The sequence below is a fragment of the Balaenoptera borealis genome (assembly GCF_965194805.1).
Source record: "Balaenoptera borealis genome assembly, chromosome: 8".
Lineage (NCBI taxonomy): Eukaryota > Metazoa > Chordata > Mammalia > Artiodactyla > Balaenopteridae > Balaenoptera > Balaenoptera borealis.
In genome coordinates, this window is record NC_138865.1 from 36,522,547 (window position 1) to 36,545,868 (window position 23,322).

At 43.4% G+C, this 23,322-nt stretch overlaps 1 protein-coding gene across 1 annotated transcript in view; it reads right to left on the bottom strand.

The window, feature by feature from the left end:
- AOPEP (aminopeptidase O (putative)) overlaps positions 1-23,322 on the bottom strand; it is a 372,310-nt gene that overhangs the window by 257,132 nt on the left and 91,856 nt on the right. The window contains 2 exon segments of the mRNA XM_082401307.1: positions 14,407-14,652; positions 22,056-22,209. Of these exon segments, the coding sequence (XP_082257433.1) occupies positions 14,407-14,652; positions 22,056-22,209 (400 nt within the window).

The window sequence follows — 23,322 nt, forward strand, 5'->3', positions numbered from 1 at the left end:
GATAATAATCTGTATAGTTTTATTGGCTATTTATTATTGCATCTGCATGAAGGGACTCCTTAAAAAAAGAAACAACCAGTCCAAAATGAAGTCACTTGTGCTTAAGCCCCACATCAGCAAACCAAAACCTAATACCTAGCACAACTGCAGTTTCAGCCTCTCCCAGGAGCAGAATTTTCAACCAATCAGTCTGGAATTTCCTAATCAACATCAGTGAGGTAATCTGCATGACAGATGCACCTTTCCTCCAAAGGAAGGTGACTTTGCCTGAAACAACCTTTTCTTTTGTTTTTGACTTCCTTGTTCACCCACTTTCTGCCTTTAAAAATCTTCCATTTTGTACAGCTTCCCAGAGCACATTTCTGCTTGCTGTCCGATTCATGAATCACTGAATAAACCCAATTTATTGGGATCTTCAAATTTACTCAGTTGAATTTTGTTTTTTAATTAGACACAGAAGGTTATACAAAAAGCTACTAAAAGTATATAAGGAATGAGAGGAATGGGGTAGATGGAAACAGAGGTGGGGAACAAAAGTAGAAAACAATTTTACTAAAGAAACTTACTATTCAAACGCCTTTTAAGATTGATTCCTTTGCAAAAGCGTCTTGAGCCATTCTGGGCTACAGGATTATCTCAACCAACACAGGCGGTACTATTTACAAAATGCTGTGTGTGCTTCTGGGAGAGGGACCTTGGAAAGGCTGTAGAGTGGGACTGGTATTCAAAGGAGAGCAGTGCGAGTCACCCCACCCTGCTGCTGTTTGCCCCCTCCATCCTGGCCTTATTTCTGACTCTGAGCCTCTCTCGCTCCATTTGGAAGCAGCAGATGCGGCAACACTGGGTTCTTTCGGAAGTTTCCATCGTGTAGTCCTTTCAAGCACAGGTCAGATAATGCCTCTGATACCAAGAACGAACCAGAGACGGATCAGAGACAGCTGCTTCAGGCGGGGATAGGGCTCAATCTCTGACCCAAAAGTGAGGGGAAAAGAGGCCACTGTCCAACTGGTGGACCCAAAGCCCCAGAGGAGCTTGGACAGTTCAGTCGAGTCCAGGTGGGATCCCAAATCCCCGGAAGATCAGGATTTCTTTTAATTTGTTATTAGATATGGAAAAGGAACTAAGAAATGCATTTGACCTAAACCAAAACTGCCCAGTGGTTTTATTCTGCTGCCCTCTTCAACGTTCTTTTGAGGGGAAGAAAAGTTAATATGTATGTTTAAACTACTAAAGTTAAAGCTACATCCCTAAAGGAAGACCTGACAAGAATATAGGTGCTACTCTAAAATGCTGCCTCAGTGAATTAAGAAATTCCATTTGTACAATCTAAGTAATCTGGACTCAATGACTCTTTGAAACAAACCTTTCATGTTTTCATACTACCATGGTTACTTATCACACCTATTTTTTTCTTCTCGCTGCAGCTATTATTTCAGAGAATCTTGGACATTCTGGGTTGGTAGGGACCTTAAAGTTTGTGATTCACACCCATAAGCAATAAATCATAGGTGTTTTCTGACCCAGAAAACTACCAAATTTCTCCAAGCCTACTGAAACAAAGGGACCAATGCCGAGGGCGTTTTACACATGATCTTATCTAATGCGCTAAGAGTCCTGGAGGTGAGTAGTGCTTTCACAAACGAGTAACCGGGCTAGGTTTCACAGCACTCAACGGCACAGTTGCATTGCCACCTGGTCTTCTGACTGCAAAATCAGGACTCTCTTTCCACCATCTCACATGGTGTCCCGAGGGTGGGAAGGACGAGCACGGGCTCTGAAGAAACATGCAGTAACAGCACGGCAGTTCTACAGGCTAACCAAGGAGAAATAAATGAAATGAGAAGACAGTAGGTGCACTTGGTTGCCTGGGGCTCGCCCTTCGTTAGCTCACAACCCAGGCGTGGGCCTGCAGGTTTCTACCACTCAGCTCAGGCACACAACCATCATTAGGCTCCACTTGCCCTATGCCTCAGAGGCCGAGAGTCACAGAAGCCGAGGCCCTGATCCCAGCTGTCAGCAACTGCTGGGACTCATCACCCCACGAGATAAACTACTCGGCTGAGCAGAAAGTAGGAGAATCATGGGAGGGGCTAGGCAGAGAGGCCTTACTCAGTAACAGAGATTCCAGGTCTCAGACACACTGGGGAGAGCTGCCACAACAGGGCTGGTCTTGAGGGAAGCTGTGGGGAGCCTGTGACAGCCGGGCCATGGAAGGGGGCTGAGAGCTTGTTTGGGAGGATCAAATGAGAGAACGTATATATATGTTATATATGTTGTGTGTGTGCATGTGTGTGTGTGTGTATCCTCTCACTTGATCCTCACAAACATATATGTATATGGAGACACTCTACAACCTGTAAAGAGTCAGGTGGTATCATCATTAAAGAATAAAGGCTGGAAGGGAAAGGATCCAGAGTTGCTCAAAGCCACTGACTTCTTTTTTTAATCCTAAGGACTAATGATGCTTTTGTTTGTATAGGCAAAAAAGAAGTAGCTCTTGTAAATTAGTCAGGGCCCTGGGTTGTAAATGTCAGAAACACAGCTCAACTAGCTTGGGCCAAAAAAAAGGGCAGGGGCACACAAGTGAATGCCATTTCTCACCCATATTTCTGCTTCTCTTACGTTCTCTGAGACCAGGTGCCCCTGGTGATTGGAAACATAGCCCAGTTGCCCTCACACCACACACTTCGCAGCCTCCTCTGCTGTTCATTCCAACCAGGAAATCCCAGGGAAGGACTTGTGCCAAAAGTTAAATAATAAGATCCCTACACAGAGGTGCCCCTAGGCCAGGGGTTATGAAGAGTAAGTGGCTTGCGTCCCCTGGAGGGAGACAGTGTGATGCACAGCCATGGCTTGGGAGGGTTCCTGAGAGCTGAGGAGGATGCGTTGACTAGCACTGATCTTCCTCTCAGATCCTCAGTCAGATCTCAGGGAGGTTATCTCGAGGACCAGCAGAGACTCTCTCCTCCAGGCACCTCTGGGAGCCCACTGAATGGGAGAACACATGGTTGGCGGTGGCAATGTCAGAAAGGTAAACATCTAGATCTGGGCCTATTTCCCTTCAGATGTTGGAGGAAGTATTACAGAATAATAAGGTGTACATTCATTTGTTCTTGAGAACAAGCACCCTCTCTTTCACCTCTACCTTTAGAAATATAGTACAGATTACCTTCAACAACTTTGGGCCTTACACATGGAAGTCAAAGAAGAGGGGTTCCCGGAATAAAGAGCCATCATCTGTATCCTCAAATAACTTGAAACTATCCAAGCATTTGTAGGCATGAGGCTGAATCCAAGGGGTTTCCTTCATCTGTCCATTCACTCTCCTCACCCCAACTTCCAGACACCAACTTGTATGGTCTCAGAAGGCAGGAGAAAGGCTCAAAGTTTTGGGGCTTCCTTGGTGGCGCAGTGGTTGAGAATCTGCCTGCCAATGCAGGGGACACGGGTTCGAGCCCTGGTCTGGGAAGATCCCACATGCCGCGGAGCAACTGGGCCCGTGAGCCACAACTACTGAGCCTGCGCGCCTGGAGCCTGCGCTCCGCAACAAGAGAGGCCGCGATAGTGAGAGGCCCGCGCACCGCGATGAAGAGTGGCCCCCGCTTGCCGCAACTAGAAAGAAAAGCCCTCGCACAGAAACGAAGACCCAACACAGCCAAAAATAAATAAATAAATAAATAAATAAATAAATAATTTAAAAAAAAAAAAAAAGCTCAAAGTTTAAAAAGACAAAATTCAAACAGATGCAACAGAGATGACCCTGGACCACATAGGAAAGGTCAGAATTATTCCCAAAGAGGTCTGTCCCCTGAGACACCACTTAAGCCGAGGAAGTACCTCACCCCCCAACCCCAGGGATCTGGTTACCAGGACAGGCACAGGGGCCAGGGTGGAGCGTCTGGAGGCTGGCAGATTTTCTGGGTCCCATTTCCTGTGGTGGCCTGGGGACCGGGGCCTGAGCCCCCTACCAGGCATTGTGCCTTGCTGAGCTCTGGGGTCCGTAATCTCCTGATTGCTTGCAGCTCTGCTAGGAGATATCAAAGACAGGAAGAAATGGTTTGAAGCCAAGCAGAGGGGGTGAAAGAGCAGGGAAGGCTGACTGGGGGTGGAGGGAGACTGGAGGGGGTAGCGGGGAGAGCCTAGGGGCGGGGAAGGTTAGGCCAAGGGAGAAGAGAAATCAGAATTAAATGAAAACAGCATCTGTAGCTGGGCCCCTCTCAGTAAAGTCCTGCCATGCATCCATTAACCCTCCGTCGATGAAAACAAAATCCAGGGGCCTGGTGCCTGCCTGCTGGGGCACATAAAGCGTAGGGGATATAATATCTTCCAGGTGGGTGTGCCCAGAAGCACACAAAGGTGCTTGACAGGTCGTTTAAAGCTGACTGTCAAGGTCAAAACAACACCACCTGCAGGTTAAACTGAAATGTCTTCATCCATCCCCCTCCCCGGGTTGTCTGCTGTTGTTTGTTTTAAACCAAAGCAGAGTTTGAGCAGCAGAGAAGCCTGACAACTGTTCAAACATATGTACGTGCAACTTATTGGCTTGCAAATGGAGATATCTGGAGGCTAAAAACAAGTGGGGGTGGGGGACGGGGGACTGACAAGTTAGCTGCTAACTTTGAGGAGATGTGGGGAGGGGGTCTGAGTGGTAAATTGCCAGGCTGAAGGAAGAAGGCCTTTTTCCACGCAGCATACTCCTGATGTAGTATTTGGAAATGCTGTTTTGCATTGATGGTGCACAGAGCAGAGGGGGCTATTATGAAAGGAAGGGGCCCCTGACCTTGAGATCTGTTTATTTTGCAATTAACTAGGGGTAAGAGAGGCCCCTTCTGAACCTCCTGCTTGCAGGCCTAACAGTTAAATGCCTACTGCTGCCCAGGTGCCTAAGTACAAGGAAATCGCAGGCTTGTGATCTAACTAGCCCTTACATCAAAAAGAAAATATACCTGTGTGTAAATCACTGAATGAAACTGAGTCACCCCCACTCCTGTTCAAAATAAAACTCAAACCTAATCAAATCAAAGAATGTTAAGGCTCTAAGACACTCTGCAGGCGATTCTAAATCAGCCCCTTACTTTTCCAGAGAAGAAAACTAGTCCAGGGAGGCCCAGTGACTTGCCAAGGATTCTGGCCTGTCACTGGGCCCAGCTCCTGGGGAACACATCTTCCTTATGAATAACAGACAAGCAGAGAGCATCACCAAGGAGCTTCCCCACCATCCTCTTTCCTCAGTCTAACATGCTCACCTGAGAGAAGACGGCAGGGTGTACAGTCTGTGAAAACTTCCCAAGAGACACTTACCTGTCCAGAGACACCCTCACAGTCCCCACAAAATAACACCTGCAGCAGAATCACCTGGGCAGAAGTGTTAACATTCCAGATGCCAAGACGGCACCTCAAACCCACTGAATCAGAGTTTCCGTGGTGGGGCCCAGGTAGCTGCAGAGACCCTAGGGCACTAGCCAACCCAATGGTGTGCAGGGAGAAATGTTAGAACTTCCTTTCATAATTGTTTTCTTCTTACGGAAACTTTTAAGTTCCCATTTTTGTGTGTTTTTTATAATATACCTAATATATTAACACTGTACTAAGTGTATACAACTAATAAATAAATATAAATATATGGAAGGGGTGATTGTTCAAAAATTGATATATAGTCAGAAAAGTGTGGGACCTCCTGCACTAAATGGTGACCCCATCTTCTTCACTGCTGTAAAGCAAGGCCTTTGAGCAGCACCTGACACGTGGCAAGTCCTCAATTGCTACTGACAGCATGAAAGCTGGATTCCGCAGCCAGCTGTGCAATGAATGGGCTCCAAGATATTTCTTCCCCAAGAATCATTTCCTAAAGTGTGTTTTGAGCAGGTGGTTTTCTTGAGACCACAGCGGCCCCATGAAATGAGCATGGTAAAGGGGGATCCCTGGGCATAAGATTTGGGGGAATACTGCATATTATGGCCCTGTCTTTGAGAGGTACCTATATGACAGGATATTAAATCAGAATAATAAGGATATTAAAGGCTTTCTTAGAAGCCCTCCAGTAAAGACTCCCTTTTAACTTTGTTTAATCCATTCATTTCCTAAAGTAATTAACCCACAGTTCCTTTTCCCACATTATAAACATTCCACAAGACTAGTCGTCTTGGATCCTAGGTAGAAAATCCTGATTTAGGCTACAGATTTCATATTTCCTTGGAGCCAGAGAATCATCATCATTCATCACACCTGTCCATTGATATGAGTCTACTGAACGAGTCCTTGGCTTTGCCCATCCATCCTTTCCAACTGCCAAATTGCACATGTATGATAAAAGCTAGAAACTGCAGCTGACTCATTCTCAGAGTAGGTTCTCGGGGTCTCCTCTTAGGGGAGACTAACTCAAAAACGAGGATCCGCCAACCACAGTCCGCATATCTCAGCAAGCGGGCCTCTAAGGAGCAAAGGCCTTGTGGTGAGTCTCCAGGCTCACAAGAGCACCCCGGCTTCCTTGGCCAACCTAAGTTTTGGCTGGAGAGCCCGAGTATCATTCACACTCTCATGAAATGGAATTCCAAGATTTCCATTTTAATGGAGAAAAGGGGATGTGATCATTTTCAGCAAGCTGACGGGGAACATAAAGGGCAGATTTGGCATTCTGTCTTTCCGGAACAATGTCTAGACTTTCTGAGGAGGCACCTCTATAAACAGCATGGTTAGTTAACCAAGAAATATAACATTTCTATTTCAAGCTTCTTCAAGCTCCACTCTGAGGTTAAATCAGAGTGGGCTTTTGCAATGTGCCCACAAATCCCACAAAGTAATCAATTTTTTAAAAAGTAGCACACTTTTAAAGGAGTGTTTCCTCACATCTTTGGCCTTTTAAAGTTAATGCTTCTTTTTAAGAAAAGTAGCTGGGATACTCTTCCAATTACATTCTAGGGGTGGGTAAAGGGACAAGGCAATCTCTTACCCACTTTATGCAAACAGGCCTCTGGGGCTCAGACGGTGGTGGGCTCCAGATGCACAATGGCTGTCATACAAGAGAGGCAATGTTCCCTTGAGCAGAGCTATTCATAGATTGTGCCTTGCTTGAGAACTGTTTCCGGAGTTGGTGTTTTCCCTAAAAGGAGTCTAGCCTTAAGAGAAATACATACACCGCTCCATGGCCACACGCACACACAACACAGTCCAGAAGCCTGGAGCATTTGCTCACTCTGTGAAGTGCTTCAAGGAGTGAGAACGCACAAGACTGGCAATATTCCAACTCAGACAACTTTGCACATTCAATTCCATGGTACTTTTTCACCCAAGGAATGTATGTTCTATTCAGTAATGGTGCTTCTGTAGAGAAATAACTGAGAGGAGAAAAAAATACAAGGCTTTTCTTTGCAATGGAAAAATGGAAAAGTAGGGCCAACTGGCCATCTCAGGCTCAAGGGCTGGAAAAGATTAGGGGCCTACGATGACATCAATAGAGAGAGAAGATTACGAACGTAGGTAGATGGATGATTGCTTCAGGAAGGCCTTTCAAAGGCCTGACAACTTCTCTTGAAGAATGGCCCCAGCAGTGTTCTCTGAAGGTAGGACTGTCAGTCTATGTGTGCGGAGAACAGTTCAAAGAAAACAAAACACTTAAGCGTAATCTTTCAGAGGGTGAGGAATCGTAGTAAAATGGTGATAAAATGCTACTTCGGGATCTGACAAGCAGCACAGCTGTTTGATGGCAAGAAGAAGATTCTGGCTAAGCCAAAAGCTGTGAGTTCACTCTGCCTGTTGTTCCTCTATACAGAGAATCTGGCCCCAACAAAGTCATGTGATCCAGGAATTTGCCTGGTACCCAGATTCTATGGTTGCGTCAAAGCGAGCCCATAGTGAACACTGATCTTCAACTAGACTCCATGACACTATGATTCTACAGGGGGACCTTGAAGCAAATATATATACCTCAGAGAGGGTTACAGATAAGTCTTGCCTAAGTCTGAACCCCAGGCTCTGACAGCCATCCCAGGATGAGGCCCTTTTACTTCTGTCTCTGACTTCCCAGCTCTAAGTGACCTGGGGACGTCATATATTCTCCTGTACCTGCGCTGTAAAGAATGTAGCATATGCACACCTTTTCACTCCTGTCTCAATCATTACAGACTGATATTGTCAAAACTAACCAAATAATCACAGTCAAGGGCTTCCAGAGTCCCAGAAGAACATCGCCTTGTGAATACCTGTTTCTATTTCAAGAAAGAAAAATGAAAGAACCAGAACACATTAGAAGGGGAAAGCCCTTCTCTGTAAGATAGGAGGAAAATAAAGTCAAATAATTTTCTTAAGAAGAAAAATAGAAATAGAAAACAGAGTGGAGAAATAAACACAAAGAAAGCAACAAAGGGGAAGCATCTGAGGGGGCCTGAGCCCCCTCGTGTGGACCTGTGGACCTTGCTACTCACAACATATCCTATTTGCTCATTGCTCCAGCAATGGCAGGCGTGCCAGTAAACAAAGGATTAAAATTTTACAGGAAAAAAAAGAAGGTATGAGCTGCTTTCTATCATTCACACCCACCTGTTTGTAAAAACAGAAAAGAGTTATAGAGGAAAACAGGGAAAGAAGTGCTCCTTCAAAATACTTTTTAAAACAATCCATGCAGAAAGAAGAATTTATTAAAGTCTGGGAAACAAACAGCAACAATAGCAAAGAAATTAAACCCACACATAGACCCCAAAATCCACAGCACATCAGAGAGAGCAGAGGAGCTGGCAACCTTGGTGAACCGAAAGGTACACAAATTTCTCGCTCAAAATCAGTTTCCCCAAGGAAAGAATCACTATGGTTGCATCCTGCCTTGAAATCAAGGGGTCACAGCCCCTGAAATCTATAGGAGGATTGTTTAAATGTATAGCAGTTTTTGGTTTAGGGGAGCCAAAAATTCAAGTAGAAGCTAACAAAGAAGAAGAAAAGAATAATTCCCCAAACTGTGAAACCTTGCTACTTAAGATAATGACAAAAATTTACGACTGCTTCCTTCCCCAACAGAAAGGAACACAATCAGAAGACTGAAAACAACAGGCCCTTTGTACCAGCATGTTATGTTTTGCCTATTCTATTACACACTGGCTGGGAGATAAGAATAAACAGGGCAATACCCTGTCTAACCCCAGGAGGAGGAGGCGGAAGGAGAGCTGGCTACACTCACTCTTGGGCATGTACGTGCACACCGCTTATCCGCAAATTGAGGTACTTAAGAAAATTGGGCATGCAACAGTCAGGAACTAGTACAAGCATTCAGAAGCCTTTTATTGCACGATCAAATCTTTTAAGAACAAGTTATGTGTAATAGGGAGCTTTATAGTTTTGCTCCACTGTGAAATGCACTGAAGATATTTCAGTAATTGATCATTATTTCTCTACGTTCTTTACTTATTAGTCCTATTTTTGTTCAGTCTTTAAAAACCTTAAAAATTAGGCTGAGCAAACATATAAATAATGCCTCCCTCCTTGTGACCTGTTGTGTTAAAAAAAAAGCTTGCAAGAAATCAACCAGCAGCCACTGGGGAGAGTTGCCAGTCTGGGTGCCAAGTGCTCTGATGCCCCCTCAGTGGAGAATTCTGCTCAAGCACAGTAGATGCTAAGCCAAGTCAGGCTCCAATCAGTCAGTCACAAGATGCTATGGCACCACTGGTCCCCAGAAAGCCGAGAAACGATTTGACCTCTCTGACAACTCTCTCCGTATACACAGGACTGCGTGGAACCATCAATCTCTGCTCAACCTCTGCCCTTTCTTAGTGGCTCTCCCTCACTTTCCTCACATGGGTGTATGGGTGGCTCAGGTGACCCAAGCCCTGCAGGACCATGGCATTTCCTGGTGCCCAAAATGAGTCTAAGGGAAGCCATTCTAAAAGCTCATTGCTCTCTAGCCGTGCTGGCCTTCTTTCTGCTCCTCCAGCCCATTACAACGGTTCCCTTGGGGCCTTTGGACTTGAACTTCCCTCAGCCTGAGTTGCTTTCCCACCAGATTACCACAAGACTGGCTCCTTCCTGTTCTTCAGTCTCACTGCAAAAGTCACTCTTTAAAGAAGCCTTTGCCTCTTCACCCTAACGACGCTACTGGTCCCCAGTTACTCTGTCACTTAACGTGGCTATATTTTCTTCATAGCACACATCTTAGTTGTTTGTTTTCATGTATACTATTTTCTCCCCTGACTGGAATGTAAGTTCCGTAATGATAGAGATTTCATCAACCTTGTTCACCCTTGTAGACTCAGCATCTTAAATCCTACCTGGCACACAGTACGCGCTTAATAGAACTTTAAGAATGAGTAAATGAATAAATAAACAAACAAATGAACTGATGAACGAGACAATCTGGTACAGAACCAGAGGGAAAAAGATCAAAGCAGAATTGGTCACCTATCATCAACCACACTGCTGCCTTTTTTTTTTGTCCCCAGTTTTCCAAGAAGGACTGGGGTGAAACTACACGTGAATGGTAGAGTGGGGAAGCACAGCCATAGAGGACATGGCTTTTTTATTCAATGCTCTATACATAAAACCACTCTGAAATAATTTGCAGAAGATTCTTCAAATTCAAATAGAGGAGGAAAAAAACAAGAACATATTTCGATGTCAGCAAGGTAGTTCTGCCAACCTAATTACACCCCGTGACATGTAATTGTGAACTGCTGAAAGACAAATGGTGGAGCAAAGCACTTATTACAAACATACGCAGAGGTAAGACTGAGGTGTTAATTTTGAGACAACTGTCATAAATCTGATTCCAGGATATTATTCCATCAACATTATTATTATTATAACAAAGAGTGTAAGGAGGATGACGAACTCCTTTCATGAATTTTGCAATACCTAGGAAATTAGGCTTACTAGTCAATGCCTGGCTGAGACATTTGAGAAAATATGAGGACACAATGAAAATGGCAGAATGCTAATTACACCAACATGAAGAGAGTTGTTCTATACATTAGAGACTCATTTAAAATGCATTCCTATCTTCATTTAGATACCATATTACTCAATCCAAGAAACGTACACTCCACAGCTCCTCATATGGCAGATTCAGCCTTTATAGAAGGCAAAAGTAAAATGAAACAAAAACAGAAAGCCCACATTTACAAAATGAGAAAAGGATGGGAATGGAACTGTGAATAGTGCCTTAGAGGCAAACTAGTCATTTTTCTTAAAATCAGAATAGAATGAAAGTGTCTCTCCCCTGGAGCAGTGATTCAGAAAAAGGGGAGGCGTTGATAAGTAACAGTCCCTAGTATATTAAAAGGTGACAAAAATCATGAAGTGCGGTATTGATAAATGTTCTAGTTACTGCTATGTTTGAAAAACACTCCAAATTCTAAACTGTTGTCTGTTTATTATTTACTTTGTTATAAATTGATTTGTCATTATCATACATTCAAATTGTATGAACGTTTTTTTCTTGCTTTATTGAAATATCAGAATCAGGCTCAAAAACAGACTCAGAGAGGAGAGTTTTAAGGTTATTCATGTGAACTATGATACGTAATATGCAAAATACAGTGAAATCATTAGGGATATTATCCCAAAAGTTTTTAAAACTTTTATTAATAATTCACCCATTTTAGTTCATGTGGGACTGCTTAATGTCATCTACTAAAAAAAAATACTAAGTTTATGTAAAATGTTATTCATTATGATTAAGACCTAGTCACTAAAGAAATCCAGAGGTATGGAATTTATGATCTTACATACATGTTTATAAAATGTGGACTCAGGAAAGAAGCATTTAATTTACCAAGGAATCCTTTGATCTCCAGTGCATTACAACTAATAGGACAATGGCAAATTTCAGTGTAGATGTCTTTTTTTTTTTAATAGATCTTTATTGGAGTATAACTGCTTCACAATACTGTGTTAGTTTCTGTTGTACAACAAAGTGAATCAGCCATATGCATACATATGTCCCCATATCCCCTCCCTCTTGAGCCTCCCTCCCACCCTCCCTATCCCACCCCTCTAGGTGGTCGCAGAGCACCGAGCTGATCTCCCTGTGCTATGCTGCTGCTTCCCACTAGCTAACTATTTTACATTCGGTAGTGTACATATGTCGATGCTACTCTCACTTCGCCCCAGCTTTCCCCTCCCCAGCCCGTGTCCCTCAAGTCCATTCTCTATGTCTACGTCTTTATTCCTGCCCTGCCACTAGGTTCATCAGTACCATTTTTTTTTTTTTTTTTTTAAGATTCCATATATATGTGTTAGCATACGGTATTTGTTTTTCTCTTAGACGTCTTCTTGAATGGCTCCTACTAGACTTGGGGTTTCTCTACTCCTCTTTAGGGTACAGAATTGACCTACAAGACTGTCATTTTTGTTCCAGTTTGCTTTATAGAGCCCCAAGCAAAGACTTGACCATAAATAAGGCAACAGGGCCCCAGGAGCCAGCTGAGTCATAAACCTCACTCAGTTGCATGTGGCTCAAGGTGTTGGGATCCCGAGAGAGTCAAGCCAAGCAAGTGGAATCAATTTAGGTCAGAGTTAGGAAAAACAGTGCCTCCCCACCCCCAACTGGCAGTGGAAGATACCACAATCCCCCCTCCACTGTTCAAATACAGGGAGAGGTAACTAAGCCCAGGAAAACATCTAGACCAGGGCAGACTATTTCCACAGTCTAAAAAGAAGGAAAAAAATGGTATTTGACAACCAACCACAAATTTTTAAATGTACGGTTCTCCTGTTTTTAAGCATAAAAGCAGTCTTGTTCCTGCTAAGTTATTATCACCATCACAGTTTTTGACATTTGTGCCCAGTACCATTTGGCCGTAGGGTACTTAGGCTTACTACGTTAAAAAAACAGATTTAAGCATGTTTAAATCAATTTAAATATCTCAAAAAGAAGCAAACACACAGCTTGGGCACACAAACTTAAGAAAAAAAGCTTTATAGATTGGCCTACAGGTCAACAAATTCTGGTTTTGGCAGACTGATATCAGAAAGGAGCTATAGAAAATAAATAAGTTTCTCTGTATGAAAAATACTATGCCTCTGGTTCCCTCAGGTCAGAACATGGAACTGTTAGCAAACATGCCCTGAAAAACTGCAACTCTCATAAAGTGCTAAAAACTCCCAAATAAACACGGTCCCTCAAAACGGTGTACAAATCAGAAACATTTAACAAACGACCCTTCCTTTGCCAGTAATTCCACTCAAATTAAGTCCAGCAGACTCTTCAAAGGGACCAAAGAAGACCCCTTGTTAAGACAAATTCTATATATAGACAGCCAAGACAATTACATGAGGCACATAACCAAATATATATAATTATCCAAGTTTTTACATTGCTATCATCTTCATGAATATAGGATAAACATCAGTCTAAATGACCTTCTCAGATCTCCTCAAGGACTAAGACTACCAGCCAGCTTTTAAAAAGTATACGTATGTAGTAAAGATCAAAAGCAAATGTTCTGGTCAGTTCTTTTCTACTCATGGGTTTTACTAAGAATGTGTGCAGCTTTCAGGGAAAACACCACAAATGACAGCTGTTCAAAAGCATAGAAATTAATTGGCAGCAGGAATTTCCTTGACTAATAGGGAAAAACTTAAAGTCACATGTTTCGATGAGCTTATTTTTCCCATCCTTAGTCGAGCATATTCACTGTTAATGATTAAGATTTTCAAACAGAAATATAACCAAGAAAATCCTGAGTACATAACCAAGTAAAACACTGAGTGAAACGCAGTTACCTATTACTGAATGAACAATAGCATTAATGAATGAATTTTAGGCATAAATTACATATAGGAAAAGGTTCAACTTTCAGGTCTTGATTTTCCATAGGAACTAAACTGGGATGACAAAAAGAATAATACATTTATTATATTAAAAAATAGTAGCAAGACAAGTGACCCCCTTAGCCTTCCCTAGTGAGCCATCTGCTTTGAGCTGTTTTTCTAGCAGCGGTGATAGATTTACACTGATTCATCCACAGTCTCTCTGACACAGGGGCTCTCAAGTCATTGCCCTTGTGACCAGTGGTGAGAATGGATGAGACAGCTGGTCGGGATTACGCGAGCAGCCTGTGCTCTAGAACCAAGTTGTGTGACTCTGCCCAGAGCTATGACGTTGGGCTCGTTAGCATTATGCTCTCACCACCTGAGCTAACCAGCCCCTGATTAGCCACAATCCAACATACACCATTCTGGGGGCACAGTGTGTTCTCAATCCCAGCGACAACGTGAGTGTTTATTCTCAAGGCAACTGAATTGAGCCCGTGACACCCAAAGGCTCATGCATGGTGGAGTATACACACACCGTCCCTCAAGGCAGCAATGAGATGGCCCTTCCAACCTAATCAAACGACGGCTCTGACAGAGCTCAGGGAAAGCAAGAAGTAGTCAAAAAATATGCACAGCATGTTCTCCAGGAGCCACAACAGAACAACGTACCTGGCCATCCCCAGACTCGGAAAGTTGGCAGGGACAATGAGTACATCCAGCCTGGAGAACGGGTGTGTTCCCAGGACAGAGTGTGCTGCGGAGAGGCAGGGAGGGATCAGTGGCAGAAGGGTCTCTTGGCAGGCACCCTTCAGGCACACTGGAGCAAAGACCCGATGAGGAATTATCTCCTGGGTGGTGGCAGAAGCATTCTGGAAGCGGCAGGGGTATTCCATGTGACCACAAACACCAACATACCTGGGAACAACACGAAATAAAGAGATGCGTTTTATTGGTAAATCAGGTTTATTCCTCTTGCCATGGAGATGAGGAACTCTCACAGACACAGACAACTTCTAGGAGACAGTGGCTCTGATGGGCTTATAAGCAAAGCAGTTCATTTTGGTTCTTGGCTTGTCTGTTTCTGCACAGTGGTGGAAAATTACAGGTCAAAATACTTATCAATGTGCTGAATTGACTATTTTCAATCTAAGCTAAGTAAAAGTAGTAAAATCTTCTCTTAGAATAAATAGGGGGAACCTCCAAGATTCAAAATAACAAAACAACCCCCCACCAAAATAAAAAGCAATTTCCTGCCCTCAAAAAGGTGCCTTTCAAATGTCACTACGAGGAAAATCTTCTCCAATTCAGGGACAATTTGCAACTAAGAAAGGAACGGACAGTGCAACCAAGTTAAAGATCCCACTCTGAAATGTTCTACAATAAAAGATACAGACTCGGGACTTCCCTGGTGGCACAGCGGTTGGGGGTCTGCCTGCCAATGCAGGGGACACGGGTTCAAGCCCTGGTCCGGGAGGATTCCACGTGCCACGGAGTGGCTAGGCCCGTGCGCCACAACTATTGAGCCTGAGAGCCACAACTACTGGGCCCGCGTGCCATAACTACCGAAGCCTGCGTGCCTGGAGCCCATGCTCTGCAATGGGAGAAGCCACTGCAGTGAGAGGCCCGTGCACCGCAACGAGGAGTGGCCCCTGCTCACTGCAACTAGAGAAAGCCCGCATGCGCAACAACGAAGACCCAACGCAGCCAAAAATAAATAAATTAATAAAAAAAGAAAAAGAGATACAGACTCAGTGATGTATCACGCGGACCAAATGACAAAGCTTTTCAAAAGAATACAATCCATTTTACTGAAAAGTAACCTAGCTGTTCTTTACAGGCCATCAAAAGTTGTGCTGTTAAGGAATACAGAGGCACTTTGATACGGTATTTCCCCCAATCCACTTTCAATACAAATTTAACTGAATCAACCTTTTAAGGAAACAGACCAGAGCCCAGCCCATACCATCTGACCACTGCCAGTTATTCTGTCAAAGGTGGAGCTGAAAAAGAATTCCTAGAACCTGACTCAGAGGCCTCAAGAGAACTTATCTACCCAAAGAAACCAACATCAAAGGAAACTCTATTTTTTCACCAGTTAACACATCCTTTATTCAAACAGAATGGAAAGCCTCTCTAATTTAAATTTACAAATTATAATTCTAACCATAGGTGCTTATTAGATTCATACTGAATACTGAAAAAATGCTGGCACATCCCAATAAGGGCAGACTGCAACAGTAATTCCTCTCCACGTTTCTGAAGTGACTTTCACCCATCCAAGGCCAGCACTGCCCAAGGAGATCCACGCAGCTATGGAGATAAGCCTTGCCCTCCACCAGCCTGGGACATAGAACACAGCTTCCAGCACTGATGACACTTCACCACAGTTTAGGGTAAGAGAAATGGGTGGAGACCCATAAAAACTTCTGCCAGGATAAAGTGACAGGAAGAACATCATTATTGACATTGAACGCTAGCCAAAGTGCCTGGATTGATAACCTTGCCTTACAGAGAGTGAGTATAGGTGCCTATAGGTAAACATCTAACTGAAAAGGCTGCAATTGTCCACCTAATGACAAGTACTGTGCTGATGCATCAATTCAGTCAAAGGTTAGAGAATAGTTTGGGGTAGCCAAAGGTATACCCAAAAAAGCCACTTCGTTCAAAAGAAAAGGTGAGTTAAATTCTCTCTGGACAGGCATGGCACTAGCCAGGGTAATGAAGGTCATTCCAGTTGTGTGAACTAGCACCATTTTTCATAATCAAAGCCTGGGAGAATATGCAGGACTTTAAGGCAATCTAGCTATAATCAAGCTATGTGAGACCATTAAGGCTCCCAATAAAAATGGAAATGGCATCTGGGAAGCCACACGTGTGTTCCTAACGCGGGGATCAGGAAACCTAGGCTTCAGAGTCTGTTCTCAGACTGGCTACTTGTGACCTGAGGCAAGCAACTCAGTATCTGGGGCCTCTTTTTTCCTCATCTCTAACATGGTCTCACGAAAGTGGCTGCTGGGGGGAGGGGAGGAGTTGATTGGAAGGGGGTGTGAGGGAACTCACGGGGGTGATAGAGCGTTCTCTGTCTGGTTTAGGGTACATACAATCATCAAAAGCTCATCAAGCCAAACACTTAAGATCCATGCATTCTGTTGTATGTTAATTATGCTTTAATTAAAAACAAACAGAAAACCTAAAATGGTTCCTAAGATTTCTTCTGGCTCTGTGATTCCATGACCACCCGCCACAGAAGCCCCTCTTCATACAACAGCCACGTTCCTGAAGCAGTGAGGCAACACTGTCCTTGCACAGAGTCAAGAATAGTCTCCCACAGAACCAGTATTAACGCAAAGATGCTGTATCTTCCTTTCACACTAACCTTCAGTTATTAATCTCTGTATGTGTGCCTGCTCCAATATACTCTCAATACCAACAAACCAAGCATTTGTAAATACCTCTTCCTTGTGCCCAGACTTGTAACCAGAGTAAATATATTAATAGTACAGATTATTAATAATACTCGATTGTTAATTAATAATATGTAATACTAACTATAATAAGAATAAACAATAATAACTCCTACCACAACTGCTACTGAACATTTACTATGTGACAAGCACTGTTCTGAACACTTTATATACATTATTCCAATTAATCCACATAACATTCCTAAAGAGTAAGAACTATTCTTTTCATCACATCGTGAACCATCATAAGCTCCTCGCTGCTGACCCTCCTTCTCTACATACTTCATGATGCTTCTTGAGTTAACGGGGATCCTGGATTTTTTTCGAAGCTGAGCTCAGCTGGTCTGTGGTTCCCTGGCTTCCTGCTCTCCTTGTAGTTACTGCCCATTAGTGGGCAAGAGTGGGAAGAACTGGTGAAATACATGTTAGGCTAGTAAATGATGGGAACCTGATCACTGGTTCCCTCTCATACAATTTCTAGGCTGAAATTATTTTATAAGAGGTCCTTCCAAGGAGTAAGAGTGACCGTGTTTTACTCATAATCACAAGACTGAAAACTGTCAGGAAGTTCTCCTTCAGCCATCCTCTTGTTTCGAGAAGGTTCTGAACTAGAACCACCTGACACAAATGTTTCCCTGTCATAGGTTCAAAAGGAATGGCTAGAAAAGTCTCCCTTGGGAATGCATAGCCTTTACTCACAAACCCCTTCCTCGGTTCAACCTGACAATTTAGTAAATATTTCCAGCATCCTTGCTCTATTCAAGGCACCTCAGAGGATGCTGCCGTGTACACACGTATGAATAAATCTCCAACCCTATCTGTGAGGAGCTTTTTCTCTTGGGAGAAAAAATTTTAAATTCTGAAAGGTACAGTGACACAGTTTACACAATTTATTAACGTATTTCAGCAAGCAGATTAGATGCTTGCTTACCGTAAAAATCACGAGTGTTAAAAATGCCAGCACCAGCCCCGGCCCCTGGTGAATTGTTGACAATGATGTCGATATATACAGTGATGTAGCAGTGTCTGGAAGCTGGATGCGTTTTCTCAGGGCATTCAGTACATTGCAAAGCAAATTGAGATGGGTGCAATAAGAGACAGAAAGCCGAAATACCTTGAGGGAGCAAGGGCTGGAGAAATCAAACCAAGCCAGAAAGATATGGAAAGGCTTCCTTCATAGTGAAGGGTGTACTGGAAATTGGCATTTCTTCCTATGATGTATATATATGTATAATATGTTATATATATATTATTCCTTCTTTTCCAGACTCTCAAAGAGATAGAAACAGCATTCATCCTCCAAGGTCCACAAGGGAAATTTTCATCGCCTTTACAACTCTAAAGAAGACCTCTTCCCCTACCAAGTCTTCCCTTCTTTAGAATGAACAGCCTCAATGCCTTTTCTTCTTTGGGTTGCCTGCTTTCCATGCTTTCAATCATTCTCCCTGAGTCCTCTGAACTTTATCCAAGTTTCCATGTCGTGCTTAAACTGTATGGCCCCCAAGTGAAGACAATGCTTTAACAAAGGCCTTTTGAGAGGTTAAACATAACACAAAGATTCCCCTGTGGCTGGAGAAGGTTATACTGCAGCCAAAGAAAATTGATAAACTGTCAAAAGTTTACCTAAGTGCCTGTTAACTAACATATTTGCTCACCCAGAATGGGCTAGAGCATGTGTGGAACTGGAGCTGGAAGAGAGAATGCTCTTCCGATAATTTAGGCCACATGAACAGTGATCAAAAGTTCAGTGACCAATACTTTGGCCAGATTTCTGGGACCCAGATGAACACTTCAGGCAAATGCAAGCCTGTGGTATATAAGGCCCCTGTATATGTTACATCTACATGAATTGAACTGGCGGTCTTAGGAAGGTTTGAAGTAGAAAAGGGCAGTGTGGCGGGGGTGGGGTGTTGCGGGGGGAGCCAAGGGGACCAGATGTGAACATAACCAAAAACACCACTGCGGTTGGCACTTCAGAGCACCTCTGTTGGCAAACTTAGCATGGAGCCAAAGATTTAATGGATAAAAACACAAAGCCACCCTTTGATGACTAAAGACAGCACACATGAAGCACGCAGCCAGGGAAGGATTAAGCAAATGTAAGCTACTAATTTATCAGCAGTACATTTTTGATGGACAAGCACAGTGATAAACGGAGGGAAAACTTAGTCATAGCATGTCAGACGTGGAAGGGCGTGCGGGAGGGCTTCCATTCCGCAGGCCCTCGTTTCCATACAAGGACATGCTTCCCCGGAGTGGCACCCTTGACCTCTCTCCACAGCTGATCAGACTGGCTTGCCACTCTGGGCTTTCTCTTGTTTAATCCGCTTGCCCACAGAGGGGTTACTTTTGGCTGTTAGGCAGTCTGTGTGCATCTGCGTTGTGGAGGCTGGCAGAGGTCCAGCTGGGTGGGTCACTGGGTGGGTGGGTAAGTTTGTCTAATTTGGAAATGAAGTACTAGAAAGCCCACTGAAACTGTGCACCTGAACACTCCCTCCATCCAGCTTCTGTCAACCAAAAAAACCTTTATTTTGCTCTCCTTCTGTCTGTTTCTCAATTGGTTCTGAGTCAGGAGGACAAAAGAGGAAACAGATTTACCCCTTCCCCTATACCCCAGTAGGAATTTCCGATACCATCTCTTCCCAGAATCCCCACTCGATCTGTCTATATCCTGCTCCCATCACAATTATGGGTGCAAGAAGAGTGAAAAGCCACTGCAGTTACTTCTGGGCAGCAAAGAGCACACACGAGAAATGGCTGCTGCCCACTCCCCCACCTCGTGTCTCTGGGAATATGGCTAGAAGGACAAAATAACAAATTTCTATCTTTGCTTTCGCCTCTCTTCCTAAGGCGCACATTTTTCAGTGCACACCTCCCCTAAGAGTCAGTGAGTCCTGAGAGTGTAGATGAAGAGCACAGTGCTTCTTTACCACAAAGAATCTGAGAACCCCGAACAAAGTCTTTATTCTACAGAGAAGGGAAGTATGGCTTGCTCAAAGAGACATACCCAATCAGTAGAAATGGCACCTTCGGCCTCAAAGGCAATGCTCTCAACTTCTGTTTTCTATTCTAACATGACAGATTCCAATCAACAACTGTGGCCCAATCATGGTGCTGATTCTCCAGGTGGGAAGGTTGATCAGACTCCAGGTGAGGTATGGATGTTACATAGAGTTTTTAAAAGTCTCCAGGCAAGATTCTGAATCACCTGTCTAGGGGGTCAAGCCCAGATGTGAATCTGGGCATTGTAACTCAGTAGGGTTATGAACATGAACAAGTTGCTGTCTGAAGCTTCAGTATCTTTATGTGAAAAATGGAGATAATAAGGCCTATCTAACTTATAGGTTTATCCTCAGAACTAACTGAGATGACATTTAGATCAAGACTTTCCCTGACTGACACATCCAGTGGCTTCTGTATCAATTCAGGATAGGCTAGGATATGCTGCAGTAAGAAATAGCCCCAGTGTTTCAGTGGCTTAACGGAAAAACAAGGTTATTTCTCACTCATACCAAATGCACTGTGAATCCAAGTGACTCTCCAGGGCACCTGTCCTCCCCACTCAGAAGTCTAGGCTGCCTGCAACTGCAAAGTGAGGCCTACTCTGTGATCTCAGTAACCAGGGAAGAGAGCATCGGAGGGTTGCACATGCACTTAAATGTTCCCATGTGAAAGCAGCATGTCACTTCTGTCCACAATTCTCTTCTTCCCTCAAGAGTGCATAAGTAAAATCCAATAAGCAATCTAGGATCCTCTATATAGCTCAGGGCTGACAGTCCAAAATAGGCAAGTTACTGAGTAGGAAGTAGAAATTACTTCCCTTCCTCCAAAAAGTAAATGTGAGCAATAAGTCATGCCTATGTTAAGAGAGGCCTCAATGGCTTTATCTCCTAAGGATACCAACCACTGCTGTCAATGTGGTAAGAATGAAAGCAACATAGCAAAATAAAACAAAAGGAATTTACACTAGGAGTGTATCTTAGTTGGTTTTCAAGGATGAACTAAGCATCTGTCTCATTACTCTCCACCAAAAGGTACTGACTTAGTGACTTTCTGTAAACAGGAAAAAAGATTAAACTGAGGTGGCTGTCAAAGTCCTAGGAATAAAGCATGATGCAACAATGCACAATGAGCACACTTCTGTGCCGCATATGTGCATTCTCCTCCCTATTGGCTCTGAAAACTAGAAATAGGTGAATGCCTCGGGAGGCTGCAAGTAAATATCCAAGGGCCTATACTAATTTTTAAAAACTTTAAACCGATTTTCTCTGATCCACCCTGAAAAAGAAGACATTGCTGCTGAAGTTAACAGAGCCCTGACCCAGCAAGATTCTCATAACCCAATGGCTGTCTGACAGCTTCCTCATGTCCTGTGCTCCTAAGGAGGCTGACTCCCCCCACGTTTGTAGGGCTTCACCTACAAACGCATTGCTAATAGCAGTCATGGAACCAAAACAGCAGAGTGGCCTACAAGGTAGTCCATCAGACAAGCAACTTCTTTCTATTAAGTTGTGTTTTTGAACAAGTAAGTACTGAAAACCAAAGTTAAAAGGTGTAGAAGGAAAGTATTGAATCTGAAGATTCTGTTGACTTAATGAAACACATAAAAATATTTCACCTGACTACACAGAGGATTTCATATGTATTTCTTTTCTCTTTCTTTCTGCGTAAACAATATGCCCACATTTCTGCCTCTCAACTCTCTTTCTCTCCCAGCAGGGCTTTTCCTGCTTTGATTAATCATATTTTGGTTTAATTTCTCAGCAGGAATGACTCACATTCCCAGTGCTTGGAATAAATGCATCATACTGCTCCCTCAAGTGTTTGTTTTTCAGCAAGTTCCCAAGTACAAACCTGAAGTCAGCCTCGAAAGGCGAGAAGGATCTCTCTGTCGCCAGATCATTTGATGAGCAGATCTCTGGCTTCGTTTCTGTCCAGGATCCTACTGCAATTGTGAAGGTGGAGGCTGGCATTGGCATGGTTACGTAGTAATGCCAACTTGAGCATCCTATAAACAGAAAGAGAAAAACATAATGAGGCCAGTGTATGGTCCTAGACCTTACTCTGTATTTTTTCTCTTTAGGCACTTGAAGAGCTTGTGTGCTAAGTTGGGATGAGCTAATTCTTGGAGGTGGGTCATGTCAACTGTGGGGGCATTATTCTAGGTCTCAGGGAAAGCAAAAGAGGGATGATGGATTCAAGACAGCCAAGGAGATCTGGATCTCTTCCGGGGATCAGTTTGAAGACCTTCAAGTGAGGCTATAAATGAAGGGTGGTTGAGGTGGCCACTAATAGCCACAAATGCATAAGGACAGAGGTTGTATGCTGCTATGGAGTCAAGAACATGGCTCATCCGTATTGCCTAGCACGGTACTTGGCATAAAAAAGAAGATGCTGTGTTGAATGAATGAATGAATGATCGCTTCTGTGCTGCCAAACTACTCTGTCTAAATTCAGTTCAAGTCAATCTAAAATGCATATAGTAAAAAACAATGAGACTAGGGAAGGAAAGTACCTGGATTTTAGTCCCAGCCCTGAAACTACTTATCTATGGAATTTCAGTCTTATCCCTCATCCTTTTTATCTGTTAATGTATTGGGGTGGTCCCAATTCCTCATTAAGCAGATGAAAAACAGGTCTACAGAGGTTCAGGGGAGCCAAGGACTCCCAGCTAGTTTGTAACAGGGCTGGAATTTGTAGCTGGGGCTGCCTACCACAGCCAAAGGTATACCCTCCACTTAGTCCAAACCATAAAGAAGGTTTTTTAACCAAAGGAACAAATGACTAGATAACTTATAACACTATGCTTCCTTTCTTCTAAGATGGGAAAATGATTTTAATGTTACTGAAATCTCAATGTATCGCTCAACCTGATTTAATATATTATTTTTTCTGAGCATCTGCTATAAATTAATGGTGTGTCTTCAGGGATTTGGTATCACCTCACATTATGGAACACAGTTCCCCACTCTTCATGTTCCCATGGGGGGAACTTCCACTAGAGTAACACCCCTAGCCTCTCTTTCCACCCCTTACTGACTCCTTTTGAGGAGCTATTCTTTTCTTTCTTGTTTTAAGTTTTTGAGGGTTAAACACTTATAGAGTGGCCTGTGGTCATCCA